Here is a 16,534-nt window from a genome sequence, read left to right on the forward strand (position 1 = left end):
AGTTAAACAGGCTTTGAAACAATTGGGGAAAGGCCCTGAAAGCAGGACAGAAAGTGTTAAAGGCAAGATCAAACATGAGTGAAGGAACTGGAAAAAGATGCGAAACATACACAGGAAACAGAACAGCAACAAAAACAGGAATCAACAGTTTCAAGAACAAAAACCATTCAAAAACCCACAAACAGTCTGTGTGCCAGAAACACACACATGATCAATAACAGTGTGAGTCAGAGCTTTTTTTTTTTTTTTTTTTGGCTAGTGTCGTGTCAGGGTGCAGCCTCCACTCATGCACTCGTGCATATCTGCATGTCACGTGCACACGCTGCCCTGATTCTGCACCACATCACTGCCACAGGCTGGTTATGCCTTTCATGGTCTGACCTGGAGTGTGTGTGTGCACGTGTGTGTGTGAGATACATGGCCGTAGCCTCACAGCTCTCACTATGAGCTGACTCAGGACTCTTGTGGGTTTTATAAAGTGTTACATGGAGCTGAAGGCGAATCCCAGCAGACAGACATCTGCTGACTCTCAGAATACAAAACTCATTGATGGTTCAGCCTCTGGGACCACGAACCAGCGTCCGCAGAGGTCCACGTGTTGTTTTCATCCATTCAGCTGCTTTAGAGTGTCCATTTTCAGACATTTGGACTCCTGAACTGAAAGAACTGAAGAGGGATTTGCTTCAGTAATAACATTTGAAGTTGTGCTCCGTTTTGACCTTTCTATAGTTTTGACCTGCTGATGCTCGACATTCCCTCTGGACGACACTGCCCCCTGCTGGTGAAACTCCAAACTAACACTAACGGTCACTCATTTCTGCTCATGAAGCCATTTGTTAAAATAATCAGTGTGAGAAAGATCCAAAAGACAAAAACGGCACTAAGCTAAAAAGAACAACAAAACATAGAGCACGAGCTTTTTCCCATGTTACACCAAGAAGATGTTTTATTTTTTATTCAATAAATTTTCAATATCCGGTGAAAACGCGTTTATTTTGAAAGTCCGGGAAACGCTTGACGTCTGCTGCTGCATCTCACGGAATTTTATCCGCGCCACAGCGTGGATGTGAAGACAGAAGTGCTGGGAACTAAAACAAGCGGGTGAGCTGATGCAGCGCTTCCTCAACATTCTCCTGGTTTTAACGTAAAGTCTGCCTTGAATGTTGGCGCTGCCATCGTTTGGTTTGGTTTCCCAAACTGCGTTCGTGTTACTGCGTTTTGTATTTTGGATATTTTGGGGAAAACGCCCCCTTCGTCGAGACAGACAGAAGCAGTGAGCATCGTAAGATGTGGCATTCTGATTGGCTCGGGCTGTGATTGACACCTGGAAGGGGCCAATCAGCTGCTTCGTTTAGTCTGCTGGCAGAAAGTGGGCAGAGTTGCCAAGTTTGTTGTGTTTTTCCGTACACTCATTCGTTTTGAACACTGAAGTGGAATAAAAGGTCACATTTTACGTCCTGGTAAGGTATGGAACTACTTTTCACAATATTAAGCTTGTTTGGAAAAAATATTCCTGAGAAAACATCCGCAAAGTTGTTTCAATTATTTTACAAAACAAGTAAAACCAGACAGTTGAGTTCCCTCACTATTTACTTAGACCTTATCTTCTTTTTTTAATTCATGTTTTAAGTCTTAAAATACTTCAGCGGACTCTGAACTCACTAGATATCTTAAATCGTTTCGATGATTTGCTTACATGATTACAGTTTGTTATGCACATGTTGTTTGTGTTTCCTCTTTTCTGTATTTTTCCTTTCTACTCACAGTCAGATCTGGCAGCCCTGGAAGTAAGTGGAGAAAAGTGTTTATTTTGCGGTTAAAATGTGGCAAAATGTGAAAATTGAAATTCACAGCACTTTTAGTCTAACTTTGAGGTGAACTTACTTGTGTTGTGGTTTCTTTTCAAATACTGTTGGCTTGTTTCTCTAAACTGTAACAACTTTTGTTCACAAATGAAACAGTTTATCTTCAGCTGGCACTCTGATGCAGAATGTAGGTCTCTTTTGAGGTCAAACATAACAGGTATTATTTTCAGTGCTGGTGTTTGTTTGTTTTTTTGGACTTTAAGCAGTCCTACTGAGTACCAATAGTTCAATACTAGACAACATGCTCTATATACATCTATCTCTTCATCACTGTATCAAAGTCCTTAGTTTATCCAAAGTGCTGAAAAACACAAAAACAACCTCGACTTTGTTTTCACTGGAGATGGAGTCTAGTTTGTAACTAGTTCACACTGAGCTTGAAAGGTTAAAGAGAACAAGAATCAAACCAGATTTAACCAATATCTCTGATTTTAAGACAGAACCAGGATTCTTGACATTTCCCTGTCCAGATTAATTCCCCTGAAGTATTGTCAGAACTAAAACAGCCCTCCTCCACCTTGTATTGTGCAGAATGCAGTCCTGGTGCTTCCTGCTGCTTCTGCTGCAGCTTCTTCAGCTGAGTGCCGAGTCGCCTCAGGGAAACAAACCAAACATCGTCCTGATGATGGTGGACGACCTGGGAATCGGAGATCTGGGATGTTATGGTAATAGGACCCTCAGGTAAAACGGTTCACGTGAAGTTCTTGTTTTTCTAGCTCCTTTAAGTCTCTCAAAAGCTGCAGGATGACTGTGCAAAATGTGGAAAGAAGTTACATTATTGACTGGGACAAGAAAACTAAAATATTTCTCAAAACTGCAGGCATAAGAACGTGTAATTTCAATTTACTTTGCAGATGATAAAAATCTTGTTAGTTCCAAGTGTATTTTTTTTTCCATTTAAGGTTTAGTGTCCTGGTCAGTCATGCCAGCTTTGTTATACTTTATTTTTGCACCTTGTTTTTTTTTTATTTGTAAATTGTCTTGTAATTTGAAGTCAACGTGGTTAAATGCAGCAGAAAATCAAATAATTGTTGATTGACAGGACCCCCAACATGGACCGGCTGGCCCAGGAGGGTGTGAAGCTGACCCAGCACATCGCTGCAGCCCCCCTGTGCACGCCCAGCCGGGCGGCGTTCCTCACCGGACGCTACCCGATCCGATCAGGCCAGTCACTCCTCACGCTTTACAGTTTTTCACAATTGCTAAAACACTAAACCCCATTGCATGAACCAAACTCTCAGGGGCCTAAACTCATTTTTCGAATCAAACACTCTTTTGGCATAAACTTAAACACTGTTCAGGTCCTATGCTCAATTTGCAAAACCCATCTGATCTTTTTTGCAAAACCTTAGACACATTGTCAGTCACTAAACACATTTCACAACATTTTTGCAAAATTGTACTCACTGGCAGCAAAATGTGAACACAACTCCAACACAGCTGTCATCTTTTACACACAACAACTCAAAAATGAACACACATATTTCTAATGATGTGATCAGACCAAGAGCGCACAAAGACAAGATGCTGGAGACTGAATCTCCATGACCATGACCATGCAGTAGTGTGCTTTTGTTATGTATTTATTTTTTGTTATGACTGTGAATTTAGATATCACTTTGACTTAGATGCTTTTTTTTTCCTAAATGCATTTTCAATATGTAAAATAAAAATTTTCTGTGCACTACACACTCTGAAAACTGCTGGTTACTGTAAAAATAACCCACATTGGGTGGAATTGCTGACCCAGCGCTGGGCCCAAAAGGGACCGAGCCAATGCAGGGTTATTTCTACCCAGCCATTTGGGTTGAAGAGTTGACCCTGATGCTGGGTCAAGATTTACTTTAGATTTACTTTACTGTGAAAATGTAAACCCTTAGAATTCACATACACGTGCCCTCTGCCATGCAAGGCTGTCAAACCCTCCACTGGAAGCCAGCTGGGGTTCAGTGCAGTTCATTGACATGTAGAGGAAAAGATTTGAACTAACAACCTCACAACTGCTAGTCAACCACTCTACCAACAAAGCCACAGACACACATCCATGGGGAGAGGGATGTCTCATATGTCTTTTCCTTCTTAGCCATTTCAATAATCCTCAGTGAGAACTCAGGACTCCAGTTTTCTGTTGCGTATGTTGTTAGAAGTCTCAAAATGGTGATTTTGTTCAAATCATCAATTCACTCTGCTGGGTCAACACAATTCATCTAATTTTGGGTAAAAGTGACCAAATTTGCACAAAATCTAGGGCTACCCAGGAAATGTGTTGGGAAAATAACCCAGCAGGTTTAAAAGTGTGGACTGCTTGCTGTGTCCTCAGTTATTTCATGTAGTGTCTAATGAACGATCTGAGGTGAAGATGTTTTTACCTGCTGTGTGTAAGATCTGAACGCATAGTGTGGTTTTGATCACAAGAGAACTGGTTTTGAGGTGATAATTCGGTTTTGACAGAAATGTCTGAGGTTTTTGTGAATGCAGTGTGGATTTTTGGATTTGTGTTTAAGGTTTTGAGAAAATGGATGGAGGTTTCAAGAAATGTGTTTTAGCAATTGTGAAAAACTGTAAACCTCCGCATGCAGACTGTTTTACAAAAGGAAAGTTTGAACATAAACTTTGAACTTCTGACATATAAAATTGTATTTTGAACATTTGAATTTCATCTTTGAACATATTCACACATAAGATTTTTTTTTTTTTTTTTTTTTTGTCATTGCATCTTTAAAATGGAATGAGGAAGTAGCGAGTGTATCTGTTGATTTAATTTGTTATTAAGTCCCATAAATGAAATTCTACATATTTAAAGCTACGACCTGTTAGTGACTTTGGCACCTCAAGGGTTAAAAAGGTCAATAAGATAGGAAACAGTTTGAATTGGCAGCTGAATAGCTCACGGTGTTCCAAAGATAATGTGGTTGAAAGAGTCTAAAAAGCCTGCTGAAGCTGCTGAATTTGCTAAAAGCTGTCATGAAATCTCAACGCGTCACCCCTCACAGGGATGGTCGGCCGGAGCCAACCGGGGGTCTTCTTCTTGGCTGGATCGTCCGGCGGTCTTCCTGCGGAGGAGATCACCTTCGCCAAGATCGCCCAACAGCAAGGCTACAAGACGGCGCTGATCGGTAACGCTGCTCCTCCGACAGCTTCTGTTGAAGTTTAGGTGTCTTAAGAAACAAATAGAAAGATATGTATCGTTTCAAATTGTATTTCACTCATAGGTAGTAATTTTATGTCAAGCAAAACTACATCTTCAGCTTCATTTTGACCATGTTGTGTGTTTTCTGTTTGAATTTCTATTGGTGGTCTTCTGGTTCTTCTGCAGCAGAGCCCTGACCTGTGGTTCTGTGTTCTCCTGACGGCAGGAAAGTGGCACCTCGGCCTGAACTGTGAGAGCAGCGAGGATCACTGTCACCACCCCAGCGCTCACGGCTTCACACACTTCTTCGGCATCCCCCTCACCAACCTGAGGGACTGCCAGCCGGGACACGGCACCATCCTCCAGCTGCACTTGTACGTGCCGTGGAGGACGCCGCTGGCGGTCCTGGCCTCGGCGCTGGCTCTGCACTGCAGCGGGCTGGTGCCCGTGAGCAGACGGCTCGCTCTCATCCTGCTGTCCGTCGCGTTCTCCCTGCTCGCCGTGGTCGTCGGATTCATCAGCATCATCCCTCAACTGAACTGTGTCCTGATGAGAGGCCACGCCATCGAGGAGCAGCCGTTCTCCTCCGAGAATCTGACTCAGAGGATGACTGAGGAAGCTGTGGACTTCATTCAGAGGTGAGAGAGAGAGAGAGACGCTGGTGTCAGTGGAGTCGGAAGCAGCTCCAACTTCTAACGTTCATTGAATAGTTAAGTGTTAAACATTAAAATTTTAGACTTTTTTTTGTGTTCCTGCAGGAATTCAGAGCGGCCTTTTCTTCTGTTCCTGTCGTTCCTCCAAGTGCACACCGCCATTTTTGCTTCAGAGGCGTTCAGAGGGACGAGCAGCCACGGCATCTACGGAGACGCCGTGCACGAGGTGGACTGGAGCGTAGGTGAGCCAGCTGGAGAACACTGATGTTTATGAAGGAAAATTTGAGTCATTTTAGAATAATTTTCTACTTAAAGATGCTTTCAGGAGCAAAATACATTGAAATGTGCAGTGTTGACAAAAAAACATATCTGTCCTGGTATTCACCAGGAAACCTTGAACCTGTCTAGTCCTGCTTTATCCTCGTCGTCAAATTGAGCTGTGCTCCGTCGTGTTCTCAGGTCGGATTGTAGACACACTGGACAGACTCCAGCTGGGAGGAAACACTCTGGTCTACCTGACGTCCGATCAGGGCGCCCACCTGGAGGAGGTGTCTGCCCGAGGGGAGATTCACGGGGGATCCAACGGGATCTATCGAGGTCCTCGCTCAACGCCCCAAACTCCCTGAAAAGTAAAACGCACTTTGGACTGCTGAGACCTTGTGAAATCTCTGCGCTTGTTGTCTTTTTGTGCGAGCAGGAGGTAAAGCCATGAACTGGGAGGGGGGGATCCGAGTCCCGGGAATCCTGCGTTGGCCCGGGACGATCCCGGGGGGCCGAGAGATTGACGAGCTCACCAGCAACATGGACGTGTTCCCCACCGTGGTGCAGCTGATCGGAGCGGAACTGCCTACAGACAGGTGAGCTGGACCAGGACCAGGATCAGGTCCACCGAGTCGGCTGCAGGACAGTGCCACTCTAAGCGTGTCTGTGTGTCTGTGTGTGTGTCTGTCCAGGCACATCGATGGGCACAGCCTCATGGATCTGCTGCAGAGCAGAGCTGAAACCTCCAAACACGAGTTCCTCTTCCATTACTGCAACGCCTTCCTGAACGCCATGCGCTGGAAGCCCGCCAACAGTGAGTCCTGCAACAAAATACACAACTGCCTGCAGCAGCTGGTTCCTTCTGCCGGTTCCTTCTGCCGGTTCCAGCCACTTCAGCTTTGATGCATCTTCACTGATAAAATACCTTTTATTTTCTTCAACCAGTTTGAATTCTTGAAATGTTTTGACTGTCGTCCTTCCAGGCAGCTCGGTGTGGAAAGCGTTCTTCTTCACTCAGGACTGGAGCCCGCCGGGCGCCGCCGGCTGCTTCCACACTCACGTCTGTTTGTGCACTCCGGCGTACGTCACCTTCCACGACCCTCCGCTGCTCTTTGACCTCTCCAGGGATCCGTCTGAGAGCACGCCGCTGACCCCGCTCACCGAGCCCACCTTCCACGCCGTCGTGGCGGCGATGCGCCGGGCGGTGGAGACGCACGAGAGCAGTTTGATCCCCGTCGAGAGTCAGCTCAGCCTGGAGAAGCTGCTGTGGAAGCCGTGGTTACAGCCCTGCTGCTCCTCCTTCACACAACTCTGCCACTGCGAGGCAGCACCAGTCACCACCGGTCGGGGCTTCAACCCTTGATTTGAATCAGAAACAATCACAATAAAAGACATGATGCATCAAGAGAGTAGAATAAAGTATTACTTTATTAATACCAAACTAGAAAACCACAATTTCCCAGTTTGAGATTAATGAAGTAATACTATGCTCCCTACTCTCTTGATGCATCATGACTTTTATTGTGATTGTTTCTGGTTCAGTATAAATGAAATGTGACCAGATTTGCAGTTATTGTCAGCTTCTTTCTTTTCGTCTTGACAAGGTGGTAGTTGTTCCTACATTTGACCACTGGAGGGCAGGTTTGATTTTTCCTTCCTCTTTTCAGATCTGGGGTTGCTTTTTTTGATTACTTTTGACTTGACTTGGAAAAACAAATGAAAGACTTGAGGTTCAACTTGGAAGGACTTGACTCGACAGTGTTATTATGAATATACCGAGATGAGTGCAATCTGAGAATGGCGTTGTTGTGGTTGGATGAGTGACGCCATTCTCTGCTTGCCACGTGTTTCGTCCCACTGCCAATCAGAGGATGAGCAGAACAGGAAAGGTGGCAGGATGCTAAAGCTTCACGTCGGAGTTGATTTATTAACATGGTTAAAAATAGAAACTAAATTGCGTGTTTCCTAAATAGTGTTTAGTTATATTTGTGGAGAGAAAAAGCAATCCATAAATGCGCAACTGAATGAGCACGAAATGTCGAAATTCACTGATAAACATTGAAATCACTGTACACTTCTACAAGCGCCACTGTTATAGGTGCTCAGACCTTTTCCACCAATAATACCTTCATACTATTGACACTGATGGCAGACAACTGCCCAGATTTGATGGAGAAATGCCGACGGCTCCAGACGGTTCATATAATATCAAGCACTGACTGAGAGTCACAGGCTTTATGCTGCACGCTCATTTTCACATGCAGTGAAAATCAAATCAAGGGCTGAAGAAGTAGGCTTTGCAATGATGGAGTACCCAAATATGTGGTTAAACCTGTGTAACATCAGTATTTATTTAGGTTTTAGAGTTGACAAAATATGAAATAAAAGACTTAATGAAGTACTGTTTTTAAAAATGAAGTACAAGCTGAAACAGTACTAATATTGCAGAAAAACAGATCATGACAAAAATGGTTTTAAAAAATAGCAAAACAAGCACAGATACTATGAAATAACATAAATACGTGTTAAAACAGTATGAAAAACTTGGCCAAGTAAAGGGATTTAAGACTTGCACACGTGACTTGATCTGTTGATACATATTTGCTATATGTGTATGTTTGGATTGCTGTGTGGGCATTGGGTATGGATCTATTTATTTCTTAATAGATGTTTTTCTTTTTTTCATGTCTTTCTGTTTTGTTTCATGTCATCCATTTATCATGGACTTAACTGACATGATATGATGAACTGGAAAGCTCCTTCAAAATTAAAAACCTTGAATTGGGTTGCTGATTTCATGCAACATTTTCATTTGTCTTTATGAGCATCTTTTTCTGTAGAAGAAAGTAGTTTGGCTTCTTTTCTGAAAGGAAATTTAATGACAGGTGCAAAGTGAACTTCTCCACTTCTGGAGATTGTATTTTGTCTGAGTTCATTTCCAAAAAAATAGGTTTCATCTTCAACTTGTGATATTTTAAAATGAAATACCTCGTGGTAACATGAAATTACAATTCAAAACGGTAACAGTCACAGCTGGTGATGTTTTTCGGATACCTACTGCACCGTGTATCGTTCAGAGACTTTGAAACTTTCATTTATTTGCAAATACTAACAAAAATGACCCCACATATTAATTTATTCACTCTATCTTCAAACGCATGATAAAGTCTTGTTTTCTTGCCCCAAAATGAGAGAACGGCTTCATTTTGCAGAAGCCATGGGGAAAAACAAAACAATACAAAAAGCAGGCACGATCTCGCACTTTGCCAACATGACTGCTTGTAAGAATCAGCGGCATCTCTCCAGGTGAGCTGTCAATCACCAGACAAGCAGAGAGTCCCACACAATCCTGGATTTACTTCATGGACAACCTTTTGTTTTGTTGTGTTTTTGTTTTTCTTTCTTGTAATTTGTATTACAAGTGTGATTTTCATACAAGGTAAGAAATTTTTGATTTTATTTTTTGACAAACATGAAGTTTAAATGCACTAACAGATTCTTTTGACTTAAGTGTTATTCAGTTGTAAGTTAGTATAGTTTTGTTTGAGTGAAGCCAGCAGAAGTGGAGCTGCCAGCGATTTGTCCTCACCTCTGATGTCCTTGAGCAGCTGAGGTCAGTGTTCAAAGGTCATCACAGATCTGAAAAACAGAAGCCCAAACACATTGCACTCAGTGGAGAAGCACTGCTCCATTGTTTGATCATTTTTTCCAATGATTATAAACTTTATTACTTTTCAACAAGATATATTAAATCCAAGAATGCTAAGAGAATAACTTTAAATGTATCCACATTCCAAATACTTGTTCCTTCTTCTTCAATTGCCTTACACTGCTGTTTGTAGGTATTTCATGTAGAGTCTTATGTCTTCTGTGGATTTATTTTACTTTATCACACTGTTTATTGCATCTCTGAATTATCTGCATTGTACTCTATTTGTGGACGTAAAAATCACAAAACACCCTGATATTTATGTATTTCCTCCAGGTTCACCAGAGGTGCTTTCCATTTGTGTCCACCAGAGGGCGATCATCCACTCATCAAGAGCACAGCAGCGGTGAGGAGAGTAAATGGAGATTTTACCAAATTATCTTTGACAAGCTATTGAAAGTCTATCACAGATATTTGGTTTGAGGTTCCCTCTCTTGGCCTGCAGCCACTGGTTGTGCAGCCATTGCTGGTTGGGACATGTTTGGATCTGTGTAGATGTCATATGGTGTAGTGGCCCCTGGAGTAGTCGTACTCTTAATTTTCACCTTTGTTTTTTCAATTAGTCCAGAAAACACCCTGTTCCAGCAGATTTTAGTTATTACTGGTCACACAAGCAGCCTGGATGATGCATTTATCATGAATCAAACATGGTAGTTCAGTTATTATATGAACATTTCATTGGATAAAATACCTAAAATCTGAAATCAACAATGCAACCTTGCTCATCTTTCATCTTAAATAAAACCTAACAGTCATTTTTAATAAATACCTTGAAGTCCATCGCTACTCCACCAATTTTATGGAGAAAAAATACAAGACTCCTGCAAGAAAACGACTTCTTGAGCAAAGAGGTCGTCCATATGGAGTCCATTCAAATGGGGTTGATCTCTGGGCTCCATCAAAAGGACCGACAGCTGAAATGCAAGCTGGACAAGGTCCGAAAGTTGGAAATTACTTTACATAGAAAAAGAGAGAAAGCTGAGGCGGAATTTCTGGTGCAATTCAATGAAATTAGAAATCTAAAGCAGGCCTTGAGCGATCGAGGCCTTGCAGACAAGACCAAAAAGCAGCAAGCTGACGACGATGACACCACTGAAGGTTCAGAATGGCAAGTGAAGGCACTCAAATGTAATTTGAGCTGCAAACAGGCTGAATCCGCCATTGTCCAAGGGGACCTCCAGGAAAAGAGTGACGGGGAAGCCACCGTCATGCCCACAGCGAGGAATTCCAAGGCTGACCTGCCGATGATGCCCAGTCCTCTGGAGGAAGCCGATGAAAAGAAGTCTGCCATGCAGACTGACAATCAGCAAAGACTCTGGCCTTCTGGGTCAGAGATCCTTCAGCAGAAAGGAGAGCTGTTGGAACAGTCCACAGAGACAGAGGATTCCTGGAGTTCTCACGAGACGCAAAGAATGGAGGAGCAGAACGAGCCAAATGGACTTATCCAGGTTCTTCGTGACAGGATGAAGAGACTGGCATGGCTCGCCTCCGTAAACGACAGACAGATAGCCAAGTTGAAAAAAGCCAGAAAAGAGGCTGAAAAGAGAGGTGCTAAAGAAAAGATGGAGATGCAAATGAGAGAGGAGAAAGAAAGGACAGAGGGGGAAAAAATGGATGGAGTGGCAAAAGTGAAAGAAAGAATGGGAGGAAAGGCAAAAGAGTGAAGAAAGAAAGGGAGGAGAGGCAAATGAGAATGGATATAGAAAGGATGGAGACTGACAAGAGACATGAGAAAGAAAAGATGGAGAGGGAAAGAGAGAGAAGGAAAGGATGGAGAGGCAAATGAGAGAAGAAAGAATGGATAGAGAGGATAAAGAGAATGGAGAAAGAAAAGATGGGGAGGCAAAGCAGAATGGAGAAAGAATGAATGGAGGGGGAAAAGAGGACAACGGGAAAGAGGGGAAAATGACAGTGAAGACAGTTTGGAATTTCCTTTTATGTTTTTTTTAACTGTCATGACTGCTACAATTCTTTACATTACTGACAATGTCTAAAAAAAATCACCCTCTCTGTACCTCCTACTGGAGCATAAATATTATTAAAAGTCATATTTTGGTTTAAGTGACGCACGCTACTGCCTTTGAGAATCAAAGATTCAAAGCTCAAAGATTTATTCATCTACTTTCGTAAACATTCTTCACTCATCCATAACTACTAAAACTCTCCCAAAAGTAGGGAAATTAGTGTCTTTAGGTATACTCTGGAGCGCATTTGGCCAGCCTGACGACACAGATCGCTGCTACAACAGGACCGTCATCCCGTCGACTTCGTCCAAAGCAGACGGACTGCGGAATGAAGATTCACCTGGAGCCATTTCTCCACCTGGGAACGACTCCATAGACCATGTTTTCGCCATAGATAAGAAGCTATCCTTGATGCCCGTCTGAGCCAGTTGGATGCATGTAATAATCGTTTTAGTTGTCCAGCCATGAACACACTAAGTTTTGCCACTTGGAATGTGCGTGGAGCTGGTACAAGGGAAAAGAGATTTAAAAATGAGCCATCGGCTTCAGGCAGACATTGTCTTATTCCAGGAAACTCATTTATCAAATTCATCATCCTCTTCCATCAGTACAGTTTCCACATGAGGGAAAATTATTTCCTTCTCCTCACATAACAAAACGAAAGAGGTTTAAAGAACTTCAGAGTTCAAATTAAAAGTCGAGAGGATGCTGGTCATGTACCTCCAGAACAGTACACAATGAAGAACATAAGAAAAGCTAAACTTCAGCTTAATGAAATTATTGATGAAAATACAAAATTCCTGGTGCAATGAAGCTCAGAGAACTTGGAATATCACAACAAATCTGGAAGATTCCTGGACAATCAATAGAAAATAAACAAGGAGAAAACAACAACCCCCTGCTGTGCAAGTCCCAGAAGGAAATATCACCTTCAGAGATTTCGATAAAAGAATGTATAAGTCACAAATAGACACGGCAGAAGAACATAATAACATTCACCAACTCTTTACTTCAGTGTTTGTCAACATTTTTTAAGCCAGGTACATTTATTTCATTGAAAAAATGATGAGGCACACCACAAATGAAAGTGTTTAAAAATCAGACTCTATAGCCTACATTGATATTATAAAGTCATTCTCATCACAGTATCTTGAATATCACAAAAATAAACACAATGCAAAAAGACATTTCAGATCTTTTATAATTCTGCTCACTCTCTGTGTGTCTCAAGGAGCCCTCCTCAAAACAGCCTGTTTTTGACAGACTACTTTCCGGAATGCACTTGAACGCATCTGGCCACGCCCACCTCAAATGTTTATTTTTAGTGAAACAAAGTTGCCTTCGGTTTGTTTCTGTCAATAAATGTGAAGACATTAGAAGATTACGGTTTGCTTTGCCTTGTGCTTGCTGTAAATATCAGGGACATATGAGCTGGTTCGCTCTCAGAGACAGTCTCCTCTCTGGAAACACAAACACAGCAGGAGGCTAAAGCTAACTAGCATTAGCATGGCAATTAGCTTGGTAAATGGACTACACTTTTATAGCGCTTTTTACCCTGCATGACAGAGCCTAAAGCGCTTCACACTGCAATATCACATCACCCTTTCACACCATACTCGGTGGTGGTAAGCTACTATTGTAGCCACAGCTGCCCTGGGGCAGACTGACGGAAGCGAGGCTGCCAAACTGCGCCATCGGCCCCTCCGACCACCACCAACCATTCACTCTCACAACTTTCATACTAGGCAAGGTGGGTGAAGTGTCTTTCCCAAGGACACAACGCCAGTTTTACGCCTGCGGGAGCAGGGATCAAACCGCCAACCTTCCGGTTATAAGACGACCCGCTCTACCAACTGAGCTACTGTCGCCCAAGCTTTATATATATTATTATGTATATTAGCTTTATACCCACATCGTGATCAAACAGATACTTAATGGATAAAACCCAACATAACGAAAGTACTGTGATCTTGACATTGAATTGTTCAACCAGCAACACCCAACACTGGCTTAAGACACAATGAGTAAGTTTGAGAGAAAAACCTGAAGTTGGGTCTTACCTTTACGTGCGCATGCGCAGAGAACATGTCCTAGATGTAAACACAAACATGAAAAACAGTAATAGAGTTTTTAGTGAAATACAACGTATTCATTCCATATTTTTTGTTTTCGTACATGACATACAAACTGCAGAGAACGAAAAAAAAAAGAAAAGAAGTGCAAGTACGTGGAAGGATGTTGGGAGTTCAGATACATTTAAAGCAGTAGCGCTCCCCCTACTGGTCTCCTGTGAAAGCTCACTGTCGTAAACGTCCTCTGCATCCCCCCCCCCCCCCCCCCCCCCCCCCAGTGTGGCTACATCGTTTGGATCTAAATAATAGTCAGGACCAAAAATTGAAAAAGCCCCTTAGAAAACGACATGGTAGGCATTTTTGAGGAAAAGCATTTTAAGCATTGTTTCTATATGATTTTTTAGTGCTGAATCCATTTATGCCAGTTGCCCAGCTGTAAAAGTTACCGTTTAGTCATAATTATTGATTAATTAGCATAATTATTGATTAATCTCACAAGTTGGAAATTGCTATCAATTTTATATTTGTTAATATTATACATATGATTGTTTGGTATCATTGTAAAGGGGACCTTCTAGCCTTTAATTTAAGCCCATATTTGTATCTTTCTGTCAAACACAGAGGTCACATGACCTCTTTAAACCATAAATTACACACATTTTCCCACTTTTTCGCCTAAACTATATAGTTTATTTTATCGCTGTGGGATCAAGGGATATCAAGGATCCAAAAGCCAACAGTCTCAATACTAGATAGGAACATACAGGAAATGTATGATATTTCTTTGTGAGAGGTTATTGTGAGCCTTAAAATAGCAGTAACCTGCTCAGGCCCATTCACCTCCTTTCATTCTTTGCACCTGCATTATGTAAACAAAAAACCCCACTCCAATTGTTTAGATGTAATGATATTATTACTAATATTAATGCAATGATAATCAAAGGCCAGGTAGACATTTTTCTTCCTTTTAAACAGTAAAATTTACTGAAGATAGCAACTAATTACAAATATAAATAGTAATGATTAAATCAAAACAGCATTACAGGTTCTTTGTGATCATATTTTTTTTCCTTCAGTGCATTACATATTCATGCAAACGTCATTTGACTTTCGGCACTGATAAGATGCAGTGTATGGGTTTGGCTTACAGCCGCACCGGGCTGTCTTGCATCCAGTTGTGCAGCCACAGGTCACTAGCTCCTCACAGGCATCTGGAACTGCAGGCAACGGCATGAGTTCAGGAACAAGCACGTTGTTCTCCATCTTCCATCCCATATTTTCAGGGGGTGGCAGCACCGGGTACTGCAGGTGGGCCTGTCGCCAAGCCAAAGTCTGGAAGTGAACACGCTGGATGTGAAATTTCAGAGTGTCTCTGGTGGATGGCAGTCTCTCTATGGTCATGCCTTTAACAAACAGGCCCAAACGGACTTCATTGATGTTGTTTGTGTTGTTTGCGCCATATAGTTTACAGAAAAAACATTTCTGCATCCATGATGGTGGAGTCAATAAGCTCAGGACCTTCACCAAGCCCCTTGAGTAGATGGCTGTGCTGTCTAAACACATTCCAGCAGGTCTGAAATGTATGATATCAAGTCACTCCCAGAGAGTGCATGGAAACCTGGAAGTAGCTCAAGAACCTCTTCTTCCATCTGCAGCTTTTCCACAACTGCACGGATGGGGATGTACTTTCTGTTCTTTGCTGTCCCTGCTTTCATCCAGATTTGTTGGCATGGCATTCTGTGGAAGTAGACGATCAGCAGAATCAAGACATTGGTGTCTCTCTCACAGTTGGAGTTGAACTTCTTTGCATTGGGGTTGGAGTTTTTCCACATCTGTTATAGACAGTTTCTTTATACGATCAATTGCTGGATGGTTGTCTCTATCAAACAGTTTGTCTCGTGCCTGTGCAGCACCTTTTATTGTGTCAAACCCCTGCTGTCCTCTTTTTGATAACTTTTCATTTTTTGTCTCCTGACAGATGAGACATTCTTCTAGAGCTAGAGAGTGGTCTCCTTCAGAGTGCCAGCAGCTTCCATGATCACGCTGAAACAGAAATTATACTGCTTATTTAGCCAGCTTGTTAATGTCTTCTTCTTCTTAGTACTCCAGCGAGGGTCAGGGTATCCCGTCTTGGTGCGTTGAGCCGACCAGGTGAACCAGATTTTTCCAGTGCTGGCGATCTTGTGCCAGCTGCTCTGCATCTTCCACAGCAACTCTGTGTTGTTGGAGGTCGCCCGCAACGACGTTGAGCCATCGGGTGAGTGGTTTCCCTTGTGGTCGTCTCCAGCCTGCGGCCTCTGGGTCAAACTGGAGAATGGCTCGTGTCGGATGTTCTGGGAGTAGACGAAGGACATGGCTGAGCCAGTGGGTGCGGTGTTGTGCTACCAAGGAAGATGCTCAGGGCTGGCCTGTGCGGCTCTAAGCACTTCATTGGAAACTCGCTGGGGCCACCTGATGTTCTCCATGGTTCTCAGAGCCCTGCTATCAAAGCCATCGGTTCTTGCGGCCACAGTGTCGTTCAGGGGCCACGTTTCTGAGCCATAAAGCAGGATGGAGAGTACAGCTAATCTGTAAATCCGGAGCTTCTTCGTGCGTGAGATGGTCTGGTGCCGCCAGAGTGGTTTCCAGAGGGACTGCAGAGCAGATGCTGCCCGGGCTCGTCTGCGATCAATCTCTGGTTTTAGGTCCCCGCTGTCTGTCACCATGGAGCCCAGGTACACAAAGTTCTTGACAGGCTCTACGATGTCGCTCCCAATTTGCATGGAAGGTGGATCCACCTCCCATGCTTGTTCATGTGGTTTATTAAAATGTCCATCAATCCTGGAATGGAACTAGTAGGACTAATAACTAATTAATAGTTGTTATTACTACCTATTAATA

At 42.8% G+C, this 16,534-nt stretch overlaps 1 protein-coding gene across 5 annotated transcripts; it reads left to right on the plus strand.

The window, feature by feature from the left end:
* The first annotated feature begins 1,043 nt into the window (after positions 1-1,043).
* Positions 1,044-8,694, plus strand: sts (steroid sulfatase (microsomal), isozyme S). Of its 5 annotated transcripts, XM_030086534.1 has the most exons (11): positions 1,064-1,101; positions 1,767-1,787; positions 2,397-2,546; positions 2,908-3,029; positions 4,859-4,981; positions 5,222-5,633; positions 5,754-5,890; positions 6,108-6,245; positions 6,346-6,505; positions 6,602-6,723; positions 6,893-8,694. In XM_030086534.1, the coding sequence occupies exons 3-11, from the start codon at positions 2,398-2,400 to the stop codon at positions 7,270-7,272; spliced, it is 1,743 nt and encodes a 580-aa protein (XP_029942394.1). In that variant the 5' UTR covers positions 1,064-1,101; positions 1,767-1,787; position 2,397; the 3' UTR covers positions 7,273-8,694. The 5 variants fall into 5 exon arrangements, with proteins under 5 accessions (XP_029942393.1, XP_029942394.1, XP_029942395.1 ...); XM_030086533.1 differs by lacking the exon at positions 1,767-1,787 and having other exon boundaries at positions 1,044-1,101; XM_030086535.1 differs by lacking the exons at positions 1,064-1,101; positions 1,767-1,787 and adding an exon at positions 1,220-1,465.
* Positions 8,695-16,534: the final 7,840 nt, after the last annotated feature.

The sequence above is a fragment of the Salarias fasciatus genome (genome assembly GCF_902148845.1).
Source record: "Salarias fasciatus chromosome 23 unlocalized genomic scaffold, fSalaFa1.1 super_scaffold_20, whole genome shotgun sequence".
Lineage (NCBI taxonomy): Eukaryota > Metazoa > Chordata > Actinopteri > Blenniiformes > Blenniidae > Salarias > Salarias fasciatus.

Coding starts and splice junctions, on each gene's coding strand:
- sts (XM_030086533.1), top strand. CDS start 2,398: ATGCAGTCCTGGTGCTTCCTGCTGCTTCTGCTGCAGCTTCTTCAGCTG. Junction 2,547..2,907: donor TATGGTAATAGGACCCTCAG/GTAAAACGGTTC, acceptor GTTGATTGACAG/GACCCCCAACATGGACCGGC. Junction 3,030..4,858: donor ACGCTACCCGATCCGATCAG/GCCAGTCACTCC, acceptor CACCCCTCACAG/GGATGGTCGGCCGGAGCCAA.